Consider the following 24,840-nt stretch of genomic DNA (forward strand, 5'->3'; position numbering starts at 1 on the left):
TATAGCAGCTCGATATCGGCCAGAAAGTTTTGGATTTTTTTTATGTTTTTTTAATACACAGGATTGGTGATTGGTGAATCGACTGTGTGGACTAAAAAAAGATAAGCTCGTATACTTAGTACATATAGGTCATAAGGATGTTTAATAATTTTTAATTACTATTGATTTAAAATAAGCACAAGCAAAAAATTATAAAAATCTATTGGAATTCGTTACAGGATTACAATATTGTCTAAATACTAATTTTACTGGTAGTTATCTGATGATTTTTGATTAATAATCTTCATCGTGGCCCGTGGGTCATAAAAATGTTGGTTTTTTATCAATAATTTATAGTTTAATTACTAGTAAACCGCGGGGACTTAATATATCACAATTATATTTTTTGCTCGGAGTTTTCGGTTGGCCGAGTGGTTGTTGCACCGTAGCTTAATCTCTGTATGCCGTCGTGGATGATTGACTAGAGACGAAGGCGATAGTTCCATTAGAGCGTAACAACAATAACATTGTTGATTAAAATTAGGTATTATTATTATTATTATCGTTATTGTTGAGGTTCTCGTTTTCGCGATGAAACGAAACGCCCGAACGTTAGGCAAAATAATAGTCATGCATTGTCACGTCGCGGGACGCTATCTACCAGCCAGACTTTTGTTTCAACGTCGTCTACGAACGGATCACATTTGTCGTGGCTTTCGAATTCATACGTAGGGTAACTGATAACATTTTTAACTTGTCACACGATAATAATTTAATAATAAAGTAAAAATATACTCGAAACCGTTGGCTAACTTAGTGATAAGCGGCAATCGACTTATTTGTAAAATTGACTGTTATTTTCGGAAAAACATAGAAAATGGTTATTTATTATTTATCAGCATAATTTTGGATTATTTTTTAATCGAATATTATTCATAAGTAAGCAATTAGATACTCGAATAATATTTAGTTTTGTCAAATATATTAATTAGATATTAGGAACTCATTAGTCATTGGCAAATACGAGGTCAGTATATAGATACAACAAACGTTATTGCGTGATCATTCAGTAGACTATATAGTTTATATTATTATTAGAGTTTCTAAATAATATTGTGTTTGCAAACGGAATTCGAAAGAGACAGCTGAAAAACGTATATGGTATCTATATGATGCGCCACACACTGCCACATTGGCGAAACAATATATCTTTGTTGTTCCCGAGTAACCAAGCCAAATTAAACAACCATATATAAAAGGATTTAAAAACTTTTTTTTCATTAATTGTGTGTAGAGGGAATTTGTGTGTACGTTTTAATAAAACTCAGCTTGGTATAAATCAACCTCTGGAAGCGGTAAATAATAAATATGCCAACACATCACATTAGCACGTGTATTGTTGTTATTGATCAACTTAACTTGTATGAAAATTTATAAATCACACGTAAAAATCAAATTTGGAAAAATTTTGAAAATAAAATATTATATAAATGTTTCTGTGTTTATGAAAAAATCAATAAACTAAAAAACAAAAAAAAAACAAATAGACAAACTGCAGATGAGGGATATGACACTCTCGTCACCACAACCGTGAGTATGTCCCTGCACTCGAACTCCGAAAGCCTGTAATACGTTTGTGTCGGGATTTATGCTCTCCAATTGTAACAATAAGCTGAATAAAGTAAATAAAATATATATGTAATGTATAGTGTATACAATATTAAACATACCTTTAATATACTGGTGAAGCGTCATAAACTCATAACTCATACAGGAGACGATGAGTTAACATCTACTCACTACTGACCAATAATTATTTGGTTTTATTATATTTAAATAAAATATATTTTTTTTACAAATTTAAATGTAATAATGCCTATAATATATAATGAACTGTTGAAATATTTTTTATTTGTCATTATATATTCTTATAATAAACTAGTTGTGAGCTGCTAGCGCGAGCTGGTGGTGCCCAGCGTGGCGGGTCAATACGCGCAGTACCTATATACACAAATACGGTATAAAAATAAATTTGAGACGATGTCGAATGTCTTATTTCCCGTCTGGTGTGGTGTGCATGGGAATTGAAAAACAGTGGGGGAGGAGTAATCGTTACGCTATGAAACATGTCTCACCGTTCATATTTTTGTTTTATTTTATTTTTAACTAAACGTTATTAACTGCAATGAGTTATCGACGTCGCGTCATCGACCGCCGCAGACTCTATATCGTGTTTGGTCTTTTAATTTTGGAGTAGATAAATCGCGTTCCTAAAAAGGGTCACAGTCATAAACTGCGTAAATTGTGGCCCGACCGGGGAATTTAAAACAAAAAACATGCAAAGATATTAGTTTGAAGTCGGGGAACAAAAATTAAAAAATCATGGTGAATGATATATAAATCATTACAATAAAAAAATAAAAGAATAAAATTGTGAACAAAAACAAAATATTTAGACTGTGCGAGAATCATCATACATTAATGTATACATTATACATTGTTACTTAACAACTATATTTTTAATCGTAAACGACAAATATTTAACAGAAAAACTATAATATTAATATAATTATTATTTTTTAGACCTATGTCTGAGAAATGGAAATAAAATATTGGATTTTCAAAAATATCTCAAGACGTAATTTAGGTATGATCAAAAATACTTAAGCCACAATTTAATATTATAAACCAAATATAACATGGCCGCAGTTTACGTAAATTAAAAAATAATCAATTTACTACAACCCTTTAATTCACGGTTTATGTATGTTGTATTGATGTCTAATATGAAATTGTCTAAATATGAGTATCAATCATGTTTTCATTATTTAACTTTCGAATATCTCTCCAGATTCACTAGCTATACCCCGTCACTAATATATATTATTATAATTTATCAAAGCCATGTGTGTAATTATTATTATAATATAATGTATTATCCTCTTCACCACTGCTATCACTCCGGAACTGACTGACTGCGAGCATTGTCCGTATAATGTAACGTCGATATTCATTTAATATATTTTCCATATGGTCCTATCTTGATCGCTACTCCAATATTGTACACATTATGTATTAGAATTTATTCAGAATTTAGACCAGCGTAGCTATTTTTAACGAAAATATTACGCGCCAGTTTTGTTTAAGAATATATCAGAATATCCATTGCCTATTACCGATTTTGTACAATATTGTATTGTCTATTTTATAATATTATTATTGCAATAATGGCTGTAGAGCCGTGCCTAGTGGGATGGGAGAGGTATACATATACGCGCATCGGGCGGCCGTTGTACGTTAGACGGCGGGGCGCCAAAAGCCATTTTACAATATCATTTTAAATTATAACCATCTGAATTCATTAATATACATCAAAATGTTTACTTAATACTCTTATTACGGTAACCCTAACCGCTGAAATAATAATGTAGCTACGTAGAAGGTAGAAAGCCATAGATGATTGACGAGTTAAAAATTCCACCTCATCCCTATACTCGATAAGTTTGCATAGCCCAATAAAACAATTTTAACGTGCGCAGACGAAGCCTAAAAGAGATTGAACTAACTAATCTGTTTATCCATAAAATTTGATTTTAGGTACAACATCGATCATGTACGTATAATTGTAGATACACAATTTTTTTATAAAGAGTGCGTTTAAAATGCATCTCGGCGCCGGGCACGGCACTAATGGCAAGAGCCAGTAGTAAGGCCATACTATAGCTTATAGTATTATCAATAATTGTTGAGCCACAAGCAGGGCTAAGGTGGTTCACATTAAACATATTGTACATATTTTATTTGAAAATTATTATCAACTATATTATTGTTAAATGTGTGTCACACATGTCACTTTTAATAGATCATAAGACGCACGATGGTATGCACACAATTACCCGAAACACCGAATGTGTCCCACGACGTATATATATATACTATCATAATTCGTAGCCCACGAGTATAGTTCGTAATAGCTGCATTATAGCTCACGAAAATCTCCCGCACTTATGTTGATTGAACTGCTTATAATTTAATTAGCGTAAACAACTTATTTAACTCAGTCCAGTCACACCACGTCACTACTATACACACAGATATCACATAATAATATAATAATAATATGGTAATGGTCCGTGCGTATTGCCGTTTGGCACGCACGGACGAGTATTGTAGACGGTGACCAGGCGCGTGTGTTCTAATATATTATACGCAATACGCTCGTACGCATTTTGATTAAAACAAAAACTATAATATAATACGATAAAGCACTAAACAAAAATGCCTTTGAATTCATAAACGGTAAGTGCCGAAATTAAAACGGAAAGCGTGCAGACCAAATTATAATTTATATTTCGCTTGCTATATGTCTGCAATACGATTTTTCGCGTTATAATATAATATTATAGTGTATATTACTGTATACACTTAAACCGGTGTATAGAATCGAGCATATTTACGCGACGCAGATAATAGACAAATTTATAATAAATCGTAATCAAGTCAAATCGAGACTTGATTACGATTTATTTTTTTCCACGCAGACACTCATAAATCGCAAACAAAATTTAAATCCGATCTTCGCGTCATCTTACTAACGTTGAATATACTGTAGGTATATTGATGTTCGAAACGGCTAGGTATTCGTCGCTTTTCTAATATTTTCATATATATATATATTGTTTACAGTATAACATGCGGCCGTATGGGTTACGAATTAAAGATTTGATTTCGGAGGAGGATTGTATTGCCGAAATCGATAGTTTTCTCCGAGACATTAGAAATCGTATAACTTTCGAAAAATAAACGATATATTGCGTTAAAGTTCAAATGGTGTGACCTATACAGACAGTATGCAACGAAAATAAACTTACACGTATATAATTGTTTAACACTATGCCGAAAAATGCATCCCAAACACGTTATTCGAGTATAACCTATAACATTATATTACCATATGCCACTGCCATTTAGTGTTTAGTTGTTTCAAAGTCCGTTTTTGCAAAAATATAGTTTTGGTACAATCCGTTTTGTATTAATAATGCAAAAAAGATTAAACTTATGCTAATTTTCGTAATTCTGAATGGAGCGGTGAATATGGAACACATCTGCACATCATAATAGAAGTATTCTATTATTAATAAAATATTTAATAATACTAATGTATTAGCCCACGCATCGCAGTCCCGGGAAAATGTACGACCAATCCGTAGAACCAGCAAAACTGAAAAATATTGACGATTTTCCACGGCCGAGTACCTACTACAAAAGATCCACGTCGTTTTGTATACGCGCCGGTTAAAATATATACAAATCATAATATATACTATGAGTCACCGCATAAGACCCGCAGTGACTCACGGGCGACCGCCGCGCGTACTTACACTTTAACTTTGATATATATAGGTACATAGTCATATAAAACAATATTCGTCATCGGTCGATCGTTCGCCCGACGTACACTTTTGAAAGTCATCGGGAAAACGTTATCCGTTTTTCGTGCCCCGCGATATAATTTGCCGAGTATGAGTATAGTTAATACCATTTATGAAATAACGGCGGCGGATATATACTATATTTAAAGCCGACACGTCACGCGTCGCAGCTCGCGTCTTACATACGCTCGTGTTTGTATATATTATATTTACCACGTTAGGTTGATGGGTCACCGGTCGTCTGGGCTGCTGCTGCTGGTCACCGCCTCTTCTCGCACAAACACGCCATCGTGACGGATAATTTATACACAAACACGTGCAGCGTGTTTCACATAATATACTATATTATTATTATTATACTGAAAGCCGTGCGCGTGCTGGAGACGACGAGGGGAAAATTGGAGCTGACGGGCGACGCGTTTCGGGTCCGTAAAACGTCGTCGTCGTTGATCGTCTATTTATAAATAGGCACAAGCGCATAATGTATATCGGGGAACGGATTTAACACGTGCAGTCCCTGCCGTCGCACGTCCGACGAGGAGACGTGAATCGTATACCCTATTTAATGTTATATACGTATTATGTGACGCCTTATTATATCGCGTCGGTATAGGTGCTGCGTGTACGAACTATTTAAAAAGCTTCATTCACACGACGCCGACCACCGAGTGCATCCGCGAGTTGGCACTGCATTCGGCGGCGTTCCGTGGACACTTCCGTTTATTATAGATAATAAAATATATAACCGTCGCGCCGAAACGAGCTGACGCGTCTGAGTCTGGAGATTTCGTCGCGTGGTGCACGTGGTGCGCTGACGGTCACTAAATGTCAATGTCTTTAAGTCTATACGTTTATATTATATACATAAATCATATCATGGTGGTTCATACGCCCGCCGCGATCGCATATATACGGCTCGTATGTTTAATATTACGTGCCATTATGTCTCAAAAGACGATCGAGTGTTGTTTTTTTTTTTTTTTACTAAAAATTTATAGGTAACTACTGTACACGTTTTACGAAATCGTTAAAAAAAAAAATGGATTATTCCTTTTTAAACCAGTGAGAATACATATGTTGTAAAAACTAAAATGGATGTAGATAAATGTGTAACAGTGTGATTTAATTATTACTCTGGTTGTGCGATAAGCTGACATTGTATTAGGTTGGATGTTGGCACCAAGAGACATTTTCCCCGGGTGGCACTGACTATATATAGTTAATATGCTATATTCTAACTCATCTATATACCACAGACATTTTGCAGGATAATAATATGTTATTCTAGTCCGTTTTTTCGGATGACGTAATGTTTAGTATTATACGATTTTTAGATCTCTGCAAAATTTGCAATAAATTATTACGTCTGTGAAATCGTAACGTTCGGCGATGTATAGAATGTAGACGGTCACAATTAGAGCACTATAGACACGAAGTGTTTGCTTAATGATTTTCAAAATGTTTTCAGAGTTTTGAAATGGTTTTGGAGCACATACACACAATAATTTATATAAGTGCATACTTCGCACACGAAAAGGATTCGTTTTAGGATTCGAGTGGCACACGGCCAATTAGTATTGCGACGCACTCGACGCAAGCTCAGTATAATATATAAAAAAACAAAAGTGGCATAATATACATATAATGACTCGTACAAAATTCACGGCAAGACGAGTTTTTATGACTTTTTATGTATAGTACGATCTTATTATGATCCATACTCGTGTATTATTATATTATATCACGCGATATTGTCGGACGACAATCCACTCCGAGATTGATATATATATATATATACCAGGTGTACCTGTATAGTATATTCATGTGTTTAGTACGTTATGTACTTATGTAAGTGCAATTGTGCATAATAAAACCACGTGTTTCGTGCAACACGTCTTTTTTTACCAAATTCAACATTAGGCAAAAACTATGCGAAACGTAAGTGAATGGTCATATATTATACTCATATAATTATACCTATATATATATATAGTATATTAAATTTTTGACAGGATTGAAATAAAATATTGGTTTTACAATGATGTGTTGTTTACCTTTTCAAAAACTGGTTTTTGGATCAAAATAATCTAAAAAAATATGTTTATACGTCATAATAGTATGACGTAAAATTGAATTGCTTTCTTTAGTTTTCCCTTTTTAGAATTTTAGAACGATTAATTTTGAAACAAATGTCGATGTATTATACTTAGAAAGAAATATTATTTAAAAACTTAATAATTATTTATAATTTAACAAATATTAATTTAACCTTGGTGAAATGTTCAAAAATTGATTTTATAATATATTTCTACGAAAAATGTTGACTATTTTTATGTTTTAAGTTATGCGTTCAATGGCTCTGCTGTGGTCTTATTTTTCACCGTATTTTATGTTAATTAATGTCTTATCAAATGCACATTTTATAATATATGTAATATAGATTGTTAGATTGTATTATTATAAAAATATTTATTTGCAAATCAAAAACAAAATATTGTTGACGAATTGATTTGTTTTATTTTTAAATGTATATAATATATTATTATATTATATACTATTTTTACACACTTTTTGAACAAGTTAGTACTTTGAATATAGTTCAAAATCATCATTCCGTTCCTTGGTTTCATTTTTTTTTTTTTTATTAAAAACTACGTTTATTACCGTGTAACATGAAAATCAAGAATGCACTTCATTTAAATGTTTATATTATTTTACTTTCATTGAGTGTTGGAGTAGTGTTGTAAAAAAATCCGATAGAAATAATAAAAACGTAAAAATGTCTAAAGATCGAATTTTAAAATAATAAATAAACTTCTAAAAATCAATAACTCTCAAACTTTCAACGCATACTATTATTATACTGAAATGATTTTTATAACACTTTCAAACTATAACTTTCGCTACTTACCACACAATTCGAATAAAATGTATGTTAAACATTAAATTGATCGCTCGTGTATTAATTTGTATAGGTACAGCATACATGCTTTAATGCTTATTGGATTTCAAAAGAACTCAATTAGGTATAAGAGGTACTTTTATCGTATGGCCGTATTGGTTAATAAGTTATATTGAGTATAGGTTATTTTAAATTTTCATAACTATACGTCGATTATATAAAATCGTTGTTTAATAACGATTTTATGAATTTATTATAATTTATAAGTCATTAATACATAATATATGTATGTAAAAATCTAATAACTGCAAAGTTAGATTTAATTGACTTACTATATTGTAATACATTCGATTTTGAATGAAACCTAAATCATACGGTAATAATATTGTTAGCTGTAAATTGATTAGAAAAAAAATTATTACATCGTTATAGTTAACAGTTACTTATTACTTTTTTCAGCTACTTCTATTGCACTCTTTGGCCTGTACTCTGTATAGTGTATAGTACGCGTATTCATATTGTGATCGACTATAAGCGAACGTAAATCGTAATAGTGATATAATAATAATAATAATAATAATATAATATTATTCTCTCGGCCAGGAGGGCAAAGAATACGGCGGCGGCAGCCACAGGGCACGGACATGCGCTCGTCGCTAACAAGGGCAAGGTCATCGTCCTCGACGGTTCGCGGCCGATCAATAAACGGCCGTCATACCACTCGCCGCCGACGTAGACGGTCGGTCACACTCTTCCTCCTCGACACCAGCACACCCACAAATCGTTTCCTCTTTCGCGTAAACACGTCATGCGTACAATAGTAAATCGTTTACATTTCGTACGACTCTGATACCTGTACGCTATACATATACACATTGGCTGGTATTATATAAATCATGACGAACATCCGTTCACGGGCGCGTAATTATTATATAGTATTTTTTTTTACGCCCAGCACCGAGGCCGGTTTTGTTTTTTAGTAAACATGTGAACGACCAAATAATTTTTGTTCTCGTGTGACGAATCGTTTTCGTCCGGTTTGCGCCCACGTGGCCCATATTATGGTTACGCGTGTGTTGTGCACTATATCGCAGTGTACTTGTTGTTATTCAATATGTTTATATATTATTTAATTATTTTGTAGATATATATTCGGTTTTAGATTTTTTTTTTCATTACGTTTTATGTAGATATTATTATGTATTAGGTAGTAGGTACCTAGTCTTTTAGATATAAAATTACTATGCAGTGTACTTCGTTATATTATGACGTGTATTTTTGTAGAATAAAACTACCGATGAATGCATGTATAATTATAATATTATTTTATACCAAGAACTAGTAAAATTTGCACCAAATATTAAACAATTTATTATTGCAATTATTATAATATTCGTGCACATCAGCTCTTCGGGGTTTCCACAATTTTATCGGAACAATTTTTCGAATATTATTTCCATTTATATTTCTGTTCACTGCAAATAGGCGGACTGCTCCAATATTTCCTAAAATGTATTTTGTACTTCTTGGTTAGACTGAATTCATTAATTTGTTTATTGATGATCCTATAACCATTAATTGGTATTATTAACCGTCCTTCAAATATTATGCGTACCTACTCGTAGGTATTAGCTATTTTTAATTTATATAAGAAATATATAATATTATGTATTATTTATTATTTTTTGTGTGTGTATCTTTATGTACTATATATACAATTTTAAATTTTTTGAATTCCCAATGTTGTTCAAAATAATTATTGAAAAGACTAAAAAAAAAAGAAATAAGAAAAAACTTGTCGTTTTACGCGAAACTATGCGGTTATTTATATTTAGTAAAATAAATTACTATATTAATCAATAGCAGTATATTTCTATGATAATAAGCTCTCCACTAATTTTTCGTATGGCAATGGCTTATCATTGAATTTAAATTTAACACATCCATTATAATCTCCTCAACTCAATGATAAGGTTTTCTTAATTTATGCTGTATAGTAGATCGGTTACCTACTTTCATTCATTTTTATTTAATTTGATATCACAACTGAGATAGAAACCTCGATACTACTTCTTCGTTATCTACGAGCTTAGCAGTTGATAGCGCATGTTATAGTGCACTATTAAACTAATGATACGTTTATTAAAGTTTTATTACAAATTATTGGTACATATTGATTTTAAAAATATTATTATAAGAACTAAAAAACCTAGTTTTGTTCAAATTCTTTCAAATAAGAACTATATCTCTGATTTCGTTAATATAGTTAGTTTGTAATACTTAAAGCAGTATCATAAATTCATAACTATAATTCTAAGCAGTACCGTTCACTGTATACGTAATATACACCGTAAATCGATAATTTATCACAGTTATAAAATATAAACATCATAATTGTCACTATATGTCTAAAATGTTGAATGCAAAAACCAGGTAATATAAAGTACATCACCCTGTGACAAAACATCACCAAACAAAAAATGTTCTTCCTATGTTATTTGTTGATTTTGAGCCCGATCCTTCCAACAAAAACATTTCAACATCAAGTCACTACTGCACACCATAGTTAAAGTGAAAAAACCAAACAAACTCCGCGAAATCTCACAATGTCTAAACTGTCAATCTTACGGACACACTAGATCTTACTATTCTTACTCTCCGTGCTGCGTAAAATGTGGCGATAACTACAAATATTCAGCATGTAAAAAAAAACCAGACACTTCCACCACCTGCGCATTGTGCAATGGAAATCACTCAGCCAACTACAAAAGATACTGTACACAAGGACACCTCAACTTACCCTAATCAAAGACTTCAACAAAAACAGCTTCCTCAACGTTCAGTACCACCAAACAGCTCACCAACTTCCAATCTACAGTCAAACACACTTCACAGATCCTACGACAAAAACGTCCCAAAAATCGATAAAGACATATTTTTAACGTACCTAAATGAATTTAAAATTTAAATAAGTTATCAATCTTTTAATCGCTCTTCTCACCTCTGTCATATCCAAGCTCCTTGATATTAAACAAAATGTATAATTCATATACTTCCAACTCTTTGGAGGCGAATGTTATAAAACACAGAATAAAATATTTTAAGAAAGATGTTCACTAAAATTGTAGATAATACATTTTCATTGTTTGGCTGATATCGAGAAAACAGGAAACTTATAGATTCATTTCAAAATTATATTTATTAGTTTATGTAAATAGGAAATATTGGAATAGCATCAAATGAGTACGCTCGGATGTATATGACTTCATATCTAAGGTATCACACGTATGTTTCTGGAATATTGGTGTCTGCCCTACTTGAATCGTAGCGTATAAATTAGTGCTGGTTTTATAAACTGAGATTACAGGTAACAGCATATTATAAAATACTGATTGTTATTTTGTTGAGTATAATTTTATTATAATACTCGTAAAGTAAATAATAGCGTGTTACCAAAAACATCTATAATCTAAATAATAAAAAGTAAATAATTAAGTATCATATTAACACGTGAAATGTGTAACCTACTTTCAGGCAGTATGAGTACAAATGTTTTTTTTCTTCTATACGTAGAGCAAACTAATGATTTTATATTTCCACAAAACCAACTTATTTTTTAGTTTTCACATCACATGAATATTACAAAAAATAAAGATGTCAACTTTAAATCTTTGGTATTTTATCACGTTGCAGACATCATTCTTTTGAACTCTACTGTTTAATAACTATTTGCTAATGATACACCATATTTAACTCTATTCAAAGAGAGATCGTGACTCGGTGGCGACCAGTTTTCGTCGAGCGGGAGTCAGACAACACCCGTTTGTCAACCCCACCGAGTAAACTATCTGTACGCCTGCTGTGTAGTAAACCCACGCCCATCCGCACAAATTGGCCGCCGAGTCACGATCTCATTTTGAATGGAGTATAGATATATCAAGACGACGTTAAATAGTACTAACGTAACGGGTATTAAATTTTTGTTAAATTTAATTAATCATAATTGTTTAATGAAAAACGAAGAGGACTGAAAAAAGGATGTTTGAGCTTGATATCTTATTGGTTCGACAACTACTCATTTTTCAAGAATCTGCCACGGTGATGAAGATAGTATTATATTATTATATGATGCAACAAAAAACAAAAAAATATTTCAACATGGAAAATGTTTATTAAAGTCTTATTAAATTATTCTTTGTGCAGTACTCGTTATCGTGATCACCAAAGTATTGTTGAGTAAGCGCTTACCGCAGGTGTCGATACTACTTGTTTGACGGTTTGGAAATCGGAAGCCGAGATACCTATTATATACGTCAAGCCTTTGAATGACGTATACGACAAGTCTATCTATAAATAATGAGCGATTTATGTACAGGAACCTTTTTTGGTGTTTTCAATCTTTTCTCTGCTCAGTCCACTCCACTTAAATATGTTTTATCTCTAGCACATTTTGACGCGCGGTCACTCTAACTAAATTTTAAATTCACGACCTTACTTACACACCTGCAATTATATTGTTTACAGAATATTTCAAACAATAATACTTTAAAATCTGATTTAAATAAAAGAAAATATTTAATGAAAATTATTGTTGCTATGGTACAATTTATGGTAATCTATTGTAAGTATAAAATTAAACCATTTTACTTTTTTTATGATTTGTATTGATTAAGTAGTTATTATTAATCATTTTAGGTCAGTTAACTATATTATATCAACAAACTGTTGTTGAAGTAAATTCTGCACCAACATCAGAAGAACAAACAAATTTATATTGTTCAGTTGTTATAGAGGCAGGAACTAATTCATCTAATTTACTTGTAGTAGCTTTTAAAAAAGGTTCTGACAATATTACCAAACAAAAGTTCCTTGGTTTTCCTTGGATGAAACTTCTATAAAAAAAATAATAATATAAAAAAACGTAATATTCTGGAAATAGAAAGACATTTTTTTAATAAACGGTAATTAAATAAAATAAAATAAAATAATATATATAAATATTTAAGTTATTCCGACATTGGTTCGTTGATACTACTACAACATTCAAGTCCGTGCCTCACCACACCTGATAAAATTACTGTACATACAAGTGGTTTAGGATTTAAAAATTTAACGTAAGTTTTTTTTCAATGATTAACATTTGATTTAACTAATTTATTCGCGTATTAAAATAAAAATATGTTAAGTATGAATCTGACATTTGTCAGTTATTTATTAGGTATTCTCGGTATTGAAGTACAAACAACAAACTACAAATCGTCATAGATGTAATGCATTTATGTTTTAATCATATTTTCTATTTACACAGTCATTAATTATTATGTTGCCTTTTCAGTAATTCAAAGTTTAAAGATCCTGTTAAACCTAAATCGTTTTTAACTCAATGTATGGACGCTATTCAACCTATTATTAATGAAAAAATTGAGGAAAAAGTAACCCATATTAATGGGTAATATAATGATATTATTATTTCTGAAGACCAAATATTGGATTCTGATCTCATTGGTTTATTAAAATTTTAACATAATGTTATCCCACTGTTATTATATTATTATTTTTATATCCTATTGTTCTTATTTGCATCAATATAATAATTGTTAATAGAAAAATGTACAAGTAAAAAAGTAAAAGTCACTTATTTTAAAAATGAAGCATTGAGTAAGTTATTATTATTTATAACTAAGTATCAGCACATAAAATATGTATGTACAAAGGTATTTATAATGTATCAATAACTAATATATATGGTATAATTATTTTTAAAGAATGCTTTGGCGAAAAATATAGTGACGAAACTCCATTCAAATGTTTCAATTTTACCTGTTTGTATGTATTATTGAAAAACGGATTTGGTTTTACTGAAGAAACTCCAGTCACTGTTTGTATATTACGTCAACAATTCAATTTTACTATTGAAGTTCTAAAATTACGATTACTGACTACTGTATAATATAATTAAATGCTTATATATTTTAGATTCAGAATCAAATTAACGGTTTTAAACTAAACTGGTTGGTTGGAGCTGCTTACCAAAATATAAAATAAGACACTCAAACATAACACATTTATAGTCGTCGAAAAATAAAGATTGCTATTTACATTTTTATATATTATTAATTATCATAATATCCGCATCCATGCGTGTGTCGATGTAAAATTAAATCATCTATAACGACTATAACTATATAATCTATCTAATTTTGATATTGGCAACTATGATATTTTTATTTTTTGCTTATTTGATTTTATTATTTTATGTTACACGTATCTTTTTATTAAACTTGTTAAATTATATTTATATACTTATTTCATCGAGTATATGTATTATATATATATATATATATATAATTTATAGTTGCTACCTTATATAAAATTTATTTTATTTTATTATTAAAATGTTTATGTGCACGTTATAGTCGTAATACGAATTTCTTTATAAATATTGTTATATGAGTCTATACGGCAATAATACATGCTATTTTGTCGATATTTTCTATACATTGTAACATTGACTATAGTATATACTATATAAAATCAATGAATGTGATAATGCCAAATCATATCACGCAGAATCTTTGTTATAAAAAAGTTTGTTATAATATTTTATAAGTTCAATGGAAATTGGAAATACTATACATTCTGTATATACTATTAGTAGTTGGTTACGATGTTGTATAAATGTATAATGATATATTTAGAAACAAGAAAAGTTGATACATAAATTTGAGTTTTTGATAACTATATTAGATAGAATGAACAAAAATAAAAATCAGAGTCAAGAGCCCATACACGTACGATATATTATAATACAATATATACACGTATTATGCTTGTGAGTACATTAATATTACGAGCTTATATTAGATACATTACACAATATATATGCACATACGACGCATACAATATATAAATAAAGTATATTAACATTATATACCAGGTGCTTATTTTAGGAAGGGAATTCGATCTCTGATGCAATTTCTACTAAAATGTCCCTATCTTTATGATATTTGTAAAGACTAAATCTTATAGTAATCGGATAAAACTTCTGAAAACATTTTTAAATAATTCAAGTTAACGTCATAATGAATAAATTGCCTTGTAAACAATTTTTCAATTTAAAAAAAATTCAACTCCAGAGTTCATTTAAAATTAGATTTTTAAATTTTCAATACTAAGAATTTCAAAGAGTAAATAATATCAAATCAAAAAATGAATTTAAAATTGTAAGAAGTGTTTTCAAATAAACTTCAAAATGACAAATTGAAATCAGTTTTCAGAATTTTTATCGGATAACTATTGTGTTAAGATTGATAATATTTGACAATAAATTTAATAATAAACAAAAAATAATTAACATTCGTGTAACGGGTAATTATATGTGATATTTCTTTTATGCTACTGCAGTTGTCCACACCGCAACACCATAATGAATAATTATCACTTACTATGTACACTTTTATACACAACATATGCCATTAAAAAGTTATCTGTATTTAACTCAGAAAACGAACAGTATCGAATAAATGAACACTCGTAAAAACTACATTATAGGTACGTCTTGTGCGTAATTATTGATATTTTATGTTTTGGTTGATTGTGTTGAAAATTTGAGCACTGAACAGTGCTAAAAATAACAATAATATTATAGCATTTTAAACTTATACGATATATACATCGTTATGTTTTCGGGAAATATTTTATATAAGCATGACTGCAGCGGTACCTGTTAACAACGACGATGGCCTTTTTTCGCCACCACTGCGCATTGGCATAAAAGCCCAAATTCTAGTCCTTGACCTTTAAAATGGTACATTTTGGCAAAAATATCGATCGCATCAACCGGTGACCGCGAAAACGAAACAAGTGAAAAACACTATTCAAAGTTGTATAATATTATAATATATTATATCTATGCGATTATTCTTAGAAAACATATTTATTTTTCGCAGACAAAAGCTTTCCACGTCTTCTGAAAGATCAAACGAGCGCTTTAAAAAAAAAATTAAACGAAACAAAAGTGTAAAAAATACGGTACGGCGGTCGAGTATAATATTATAATATATAATGCGGTAGAATTAGATAAATAATATGCGTAGTATTATAATATAAATACATAATATATTTATATATATATTAGGTATATAATATTGTGCATATTATGTTCAAGTAAAAGACGAAAGTCGCATAGAAAACGTTGTTATGTATAATTTAGGGTCTTGCGATGATATTGAATGGGTCTGCTAATAACAGATTTGAAAGTATTTGAAGCTGGCTATTAATTAAAGTCGTGGTTTTCATTCAATGCAATGCGTTCTATCATGATCTGTCTTAAAAAAATATATATATATTGAAAATTAGTTTGTTTTAGATTTTGATGTTAATTATAATAATTATTTATATGTGTCGCCATTTATTTAGATTTAAGTTAGGGTGTCACCGTGAAAAAAAGGTTAAGAACCACTTTATTATTTATTAAGAAGTGAAAAACTATTTTAACGATTAAAAATAATTCTAGAAAAAATGATCATTTATCACGTATTGGTATTTATATAGACGTTTATTACAAGTTACAACTTCTACAAAAATAGCTTTTAAAATCTGAATCTACTAGTCACTTATTGTTTAAAGATGATATAATAGAATTTTCATTTGAGACAAGGTTTTACACTGTGTGCTATCAACTTAGACACTTTCAGATTGTAAAATACAAGATAGTCAGGCATCTGGCATACAGAGTGTAACAGATAGACTTGACAAAAAAAAAAAATATGCCACTTAAACGTATAACGAAAATTGTTAATATTATATGATGAGTAAATAATTTAAGAAATATAATACTCATGTCAGTAAATTTTCAAAAAAGTTATTATGTTCCATGCAAATTAATTTAATAAAAAAATATTAATATTTTAAAAAATTTCTAAAAAATAAACTAATTGACTTAGATAAATCTTTTTACCATCAAAATTGTTCTTTTAATCAGATTCTCAAATTGATTTTAAATTTATCCAAAAAATTTAAATCAAATTTAAATATTTTTATTTTCAGTAAAAAATTAAATTATACAATATGTAGCGTTAGGGTCTCTTAATAATAATAATAATAATAAAATTGAAGTTATTAATTAGAACAAAAATCAGTTCTATCTGTTACACCTTGTATACATTATGTACATAATAATATTGTATTATATATGTTTGTTATTATTAATTTATATAATTGGATCCCGTTAACACATAATGTGAGATCTATATTGAATTAATCGAGTAATATAAAAGGTCAATACATATTTTTCGATTGAAATCAGAAGTACATCATTCGGTGCCATATTATATGTATACCTGGTTGTAAGTTGTAACTATTGAACCCGTAAAAAAAACTAGTAGACTAATATTGTCAATGAATTTTTATAAACTTGGTTCACTAAAAAAATAATAATACATTTTTGTAATAGCTAAAATTTCATAAAAAAAAAAAGGACTATCAAAATAATTTAAATATTAATAAATTAAAACTTTTAAGTTTTAAGTGCCAAACCTTATGTACTCGTGAGATATAACATTAAAGATTTGTGAAATATTTTTAAAATTGTTTCTTTTTAGCTTTTGCTTTCAACTTGGAAACTCCAAGCAAATACATTCAAAATTTACCTTTCAAACTGTTTCTTGTTCAAAACTCGAAAGTATAATTCTATAAACCGTTATAATCCACTCACACTGATTAATTTCAAAATTTTATGAATAGATGCACTATTATTTAATGACCAAAATAATGAGAACTTTAAATTTGGATTAACCTAACCTAACCTAATTTATAGGGCGTTTCGTTTTCACTTGTAGCTATTACAGTACTACACGGGTATACTAAGACAGTCGCGTACACTTGAATTTAAGAGATTTTATGCAGGCGTTTTAAGTTTTAATAGAAGAATGAAAATGAAAATATAATTTTTATAAACATGATAACGTTTATAGGTACGTCGATACGTGCAACTGTGCAAGTACTACAATAGTTTAATAATTTAATGGTAATAATGGTATAGTAATCGTTGTGTAATTTATTATTAGAAGACAAAAACGAAGATTGCAGAACATAGATAATATAATACTGTACTATTAATTATACTAAATATCATTATAACCTTGTTCTTTATTTGAAAAAGTTTGGTTTTACATGGTCATAACTCATAACTAATAATCACCATTACGAATTTATTACGAAATCTGTCCGGAAAAAAGTTTATCCACGCACGAAACGGTATTTATTGTTTTTTTTTCGAGACCGAATTAACGGTCAGAAATTACTGCAGACTGCAGTGAGGTAATATAATTAACAGTTTTTATTTTATGCGGTTTTGGCATATATTATAAAATGTATTGGTACCGGATGACGCGTTTACATAATCCAAATATACAATACGGGACGTTAATTTTTAAACCCGATACCATCGTGCGATATATATAATACATATTACAGTAACCGTATACCTATCGTCGTGTACATTAGATATACATTTATAATAATAATGTATAACCTAGCCATATAGGTGTAAATACTGCGATGACGGTATATTATTTTAATAGGTATATTATACACCCTCGCCGGCGTCGTGGAGTTCCGTTTTATACGTAAACGTCGTCGTTCTTGATGACCTAATTTTTAAAAATTTGTCTCCTAAATATTATAAAATTATTCACGATAATATAATATAACACATCGTTTGTGCGAGTCCCGCTTCCGGTGGGGTCGGTCGGTCGGTCGTAAATCGCAATAATACGTATATATATAGGTGCATTGTGCGTGGTTCGCGATGGACATTAAAATAATGTAATATTATCATACTACACGATACACATTACAGTATTAGTAGTATTACACACACGAACTAGTACACGACACACGTGATGGGTGGTTAAATGACAAATGTATTATTTATTTTATTGTAAACCAAGTATTTTTACGGTATCTTATCGAAAATAACCAAGCGAGGGAGTGGGTCGAGCCGGTCGAGGGCGCATATTAATTTCACTGGTGCAATACTAATAAATAGATATAAAATATGTTTATATTATATACGCATGTTGGTATGTATGACATACCCTCCCCTATATGTTATAATATTATATACAGTATAGTCACATCGTCACTATTATTCTGTATCGCGTACTTGGTGACGTATCCATGTAACTGCTTTAACTTTAACTATACTAAATTATTAACTAGTAACTACTATACATAATAATATTACAATATGATATTCAGGGTAAAAAATCATTAAATCAGACAATGTATATATATTATATATACGTTGAAAATTTAAAACATTGTCAATTTCTTTGACCATTTTAAGTAAAATAAATACTAAATGTATATTATATATAATATATATGTCTACCTTATTTATAGTAAATATATTTAAATATTAGTTGTTCTTACTGTTTTTTAGTAAAAGGAAATAAATTTTGCAGCATTATTAAAACATATTGTACCAATTAATACAAATAAAATAAATTGTATTGCATTTTGTGTATATGTATTATGTATATGATGTTGCAATGCTGCATTTTTTGAAATGAAAATCAGTAACCAAGATACTGAGCGTAGGTAGCGAAGAAAATGTTTAAAAAAAATTCATGCCATAATATGATGCTTACGCATATATTTATGATTTATCGATACACTTAAATATGTAACATTTTTTTCTCCCCTATGTATTTACCTTAGACCCTATTACACTTGATTATAGCCCATTAAACAATATTACACATTTAATAGGCTAAATTGTTAGATATATTTCAAATCAAGTCGATATGTAGGTAGGTATCGCCTCACCGGTATCAGTTTAAAATTGAGATTTCAATAACTTAAAATTAGGCACACGTGCGGTATACAAGCAATACGTATCGATAAGTAAAGAATTTTTCTTTTTGAAAATCTTAAATACCAATTAATAATATTACAAATTAAAAATAGGATACCTATCTGTCCTACCTTGAATGACCGTAATTTCTATCATGACAACATTTTTGGTACAACATTTGTTATTTTGTTTTTCTCGACCACGTCAACACTGTTGCGCCAAGTGGTGATAATAATTGTCGATAACATTTGGCGATAAGAATAAAAAATAAACAAGAATATCTATTATCTACTATTAAATTAATTATTAATAAATAAATACAATATTAGTTTTTAGTTTTTTTTAGTGTTTTTACTATTACCTCGTATTTAATACAATATCCTGACTAGTATTTTGAATTTATGTTATTCAGTGTCATTACTGTCATTGAGTTTTTGAATTTATAATCGTATATCCGTAAGGACGCTGGTCTCTTAGTCCGTGTTATTTAGTAATATATTATAGGGGCTAGTATATGTTATAATATTTACAAGCAACAAAAAAATGGAGGTGTAAGTATTGAATTGCTAAAGAATTATTTTTTTCTGCATAATACTTTGCTATTTGTTTCTTACTGATATGTCATACTTTTTTTTTCAGAAAAAATCCACAAGTAGCCGTACTCTGTAATAACGAGGTAAAGTTATTTGTACTTATTACTTACTTACTAGTTACTAGTTACTACTATTATAAACTAATTGAAGAATTTTCAAAGATTTAATACAAAATTTAATAATGTATATTAGTTTTGCCATGGTATGTTTTGAGTATTATAAATTGTAATTTTCTTAACTTGACAAATTTTTTTTTTAATTTTTACTACACTTGGTATATCATTAGATACTATATACAATCAGTGGTATATTTTAAAAATAAATAATACTATTCAAGTATTATAGAAAACTATAAGTGTTAAAAATAGCTTCCATAAAAAAGTGCTAAGAAGGTTGCCAAACATATCAATCACTTTCTAGTTTCTTTAGACCTCAAACTGTAGGTGATTAAATATAATAATAAATTTGTCTCCTCTTTTATAGAATAAAAAAAAAGTAAAATATTCAAATGTAAAATCATTTTTTATGTGTCTATGTTTAAAAAATATAATTATTACTGTTTTAGGTTTTTGAATTACTAAAAAAATCTCAAGAAAATACAAAACTCATTGGAGGCATGAACCATTCAACAATTTTATATGAGGTGCATCCAATTTAATCCTTTGGTTTACAATCATGTTTTAAAATTGTTGAAAATGTTAATAAATATTTTTTTTTTCATAGGTTAACAAGTATTTAGAGCAAAGACCATGTGCAGAACAAAATGCAACTAAAATAAGAGAATTCCTGATCGAATTAAAAGATATGCCAATTAATCTGACAAAGAAAGAAAAACTGATGTTAGTCAACGATCCACCAGACTCTGTTTTACAATTATCCTTGGTATTTATTTAATTAATTTATTGATTACTAAGTAATACTTTTTAAATTAATGCAATTAGACATATTTCTTATTAACTATACTAGTTTATATAATCAATTTAAATTTATTTTTAGGGTCTACTATTTACAAAAAAAAAAGCTCTTATGCCGGGTTGCATGAACGTCCGTTAAACGTTTAACGAGCCGTTAGCGTGCTAACGAATGATTACAATTTTATTCATCCGTTAAACAATCTTTAAACGTTCAATAATTTTATTGGGCCGTTAAAATATAGGTTACCAGTTCATTAAACTAATGGATCGATTTTGGCTCTTTAAATTTTAATCATTCGATAAACATACAGTTATCACATGTACGTATCAGTAGTACATCGTCACCATAGAACTTAATATAGTATTTTTCTGTGATAAGCTTAAACTTCTACACAAATCTTAGTATCATTTTTAATACCAATATATTTTTATTGAACGGTTTGTGCAACCCAAACTCGTCTGTAAAAATATTTAACGGTTCAATAAAACTATTCATTAAATAAATTTAAAGTTCAGTTTCATGCAACCCGGCATTAGTACTGTACATGAAATTGTTATTCGTATGAAAGCCTATATTACATTTAAAGATAAATTAATTAAAATTGTATATTACCTATAGGTAATATTTAATTATTGATAGATGCTGTAATTTGTATATTTATGGTATTTCATAACAGAGATTAGATTTGAAAGCAAAATTAATGCTTCTTTTAAGAAATGATAGAAAGGTAATTCTTCTTTCAAGGAAGTGTTTCAATAAATTTCTATTAAAAAAATAATAAACTTCTTTTTTGTAACCTATTTTAAATGATCAATTTATTACAATAATTTTGTACATATTTATGGTTAAAATTGATAAGAGCTTACAAAGATGACAAATGTTATGTTTAAAATAGTATACCTAAATATTTTGCTGAATACTGATAGACATATTCATTAAGCACTTGTTAGCGGGAGTTAATTAAGTGTTTGTTAAACCTAACCTATATTACTTATTACAATAATTATAATGCATGTTCTTGCTTTTCTTTCATTTTTTAATTTTAATTTTAATTTTATTATTTTTATTGCCCTAAAATTTAAATCCTATTCATAAATAACATTTTTTTTTTTAATTTTTAGGGTATTAAAGATTTCTATGATAGACTCAGCGAACCAGAAACTGAAATGCTATTATATGCTACAAAAAAATTTTCTGGACAATTTGAAATTATTACTAAACAAGAACGAGTAGAAGAAGAAGAAGAAGAACATTAATGAATAGTGTTTTTTTTTATGTAAAATCAAGACTGATATAAATAATACAATTTCATACAATTATTTGTATATCGCAAATTGATTGTGTGATATATTTTAAAATCTTTATAGTAATTGAGTATTATTTGTAAGATATGCATATATCTATGCTATCAGTAGTTTTAGAACGGTGGGTTGTGACCTAATTTTTGGGTCTTGTAGGCTTTATAAATGGGTTGTGGCAGGTTTTTATTTAAAAAAAAAAAAAAATAATTAGTTAATAAAACTATAAAACTATAATAAATAGTAAATTATGAAAAAAAAAAATTTCATGTAGAATTTAAATTTAATATGATATTATATTAATATATTATAAATTAAAAATAATTATAATATATATATATCAAATCATACTATGATATGTACTTACCAGCATCATTGTACGACTGTATATGGTATGACATTCAAAACAATAATTTATGATTAAACTGTACTATTTCATATAATTTGAAGATAAGAATGAATATAGAATCAAAACCAGATTCATTAAATCTATCAAATCTAGATTATTATACTGTTTTTATCGCTGTCTACTCACAGATAATCAATTAATTGTACTTTTGTGTGATAGTAAACATAAACAAATGTTTATTGAAACTTCTTTAAAAAATTCTGGGCACACTTGTACAAGGAAAATTAAACAAAACTATTGACTAAAGCTATTTCAATTATATTTCCAACAACTTAATATGTTTATGTGAAAAGGTATTTCCTAAAATATTCAATCTGAAAACGTCAAAAATAAACCACTACATACCAAGTTTATTTATGGATTGCATTATCTAAAATCGAGCTAAAGTGGAATTTATTATGTGAAAACAATCAAAGACAAATATCACAATAATTTTTTTTATATCAAATATTAATATATAATATTACCGATAATAAAAAAAAAATACTTCCTACATAAATCAATTTTTTTATTTAGTTAAAATTATAACAGTATATCTATAATGGTATATTAAGCTATTTATCTTCATATTTTTCTTTCATGGCCGACTAATAAGCTAACAAGGGTCACGGACATTTTTATAAAATAAAAAGAATATCACTGTGTATTATAATATTTTCTGAATTTAATGAAGTTTGATTTTTGAAAGGGTTTTATATTCTTATCGCTTTTATTAAACAAAAAAATATTCATTATTCTGATTATTTTAAATTTCAGTCCCAACATCTTCATAATTTTCTTTTCCTTGAATTTTATGTGTTCCTAATATTTTGTGCTTTAAACTAAAGTTTATTAAATTTTTTCTTCTATTCCATAACTTTTAAGTTTCAAAATATAACAGTTGTTATTTTTATTGATCTTACCTTTTCGTTAAACATCAAAATGTATAAATTCTGCATTAATAAATCTCAAATAATAATAATAAATGTAGCCTTTGCACCCATTGAGTATAAATGGAATTCAATTACATAGATTTAGATATATACATATGATTTCAACTAATAGTTTTGAAGAATATTGGTATTTTCCAAATTAAGCTTTACATTTTTATTTTAAAATTTAATTTAACAAAATAAAAAAAATTAAGATGCAATAATATTCACTGCATTAATTAATGGAATTATAAATTGTTATTTATGTTATGGTTCTGGAGGGTTAGGTAAAGTTAGGTTATATAGGCTTTGTTAAAAGGTTGTTGGTTGGGTTGGTAAAAATATTTAACCAAGATAGTTAACACTATCTTTACTATAACTATTGTAAGTATAAAGTAGGAACTAGGAACTTAAGCAGTATTGCTTAGGTAAACAAACATCTAACTTAATGTTGGGTAAATTTTATTTTAATTGAAATTATAATTCAATATTATAAAGTATCTCAAAATGTTTTCATATTTATGTACCTATCATAGGTGTG

At 28.7% G+C, this 24,840-nt stretch overlaps 1 protein-coding gene across 1 annotated transcript; it reads left to right on the forward strand.

Annotated features, from left to right (window-relative positions):
* Window positions 1-20,448: 20,448 nt before the first annotated feature.
* On the forward strand, window positions 20,449-23,045 carry LOC132922364 (DNA-directed RNA polymerase III subunit RPC9). Its single transcript, XM_060985846.1, has 5 exons — window positions 20,449-20,724; window positions 20,813-20,849; window positions 21,332-21,409; window positions 21,490-21,648; window positions 22,803-23,045. Exons 1-5 carry the CDS (start codon window positions 20,717-20,719, stop codon window positions 22,935-22,937), a joined length of 417 nt encoding a protein of 138 aa, XP_060841829.1. The 5' UTR covers window positions 20,449-20,716; the 3' UTR covers window positions 22,938-23,045.
* Window positions 23,046-24,840: the final 1,795 nt, after the last annotated feature.

This window comes from Rhopalosiphum padi, chromosome 2 (genome assembly GCF_020882245.1).
Source record: "Rhopalosiphum padi isolate XX-2018 chromosome 2, ASM2088224v1, whole genome shotgun sequence".
NCBI classification, from domain to species: domain Eukaryota; kingdom Metazoa; phylum Arthropoda; class Insecta; order Hemiptera; family Aphididae; genus Rhopalosiphum; species Rhopalosiphum padi.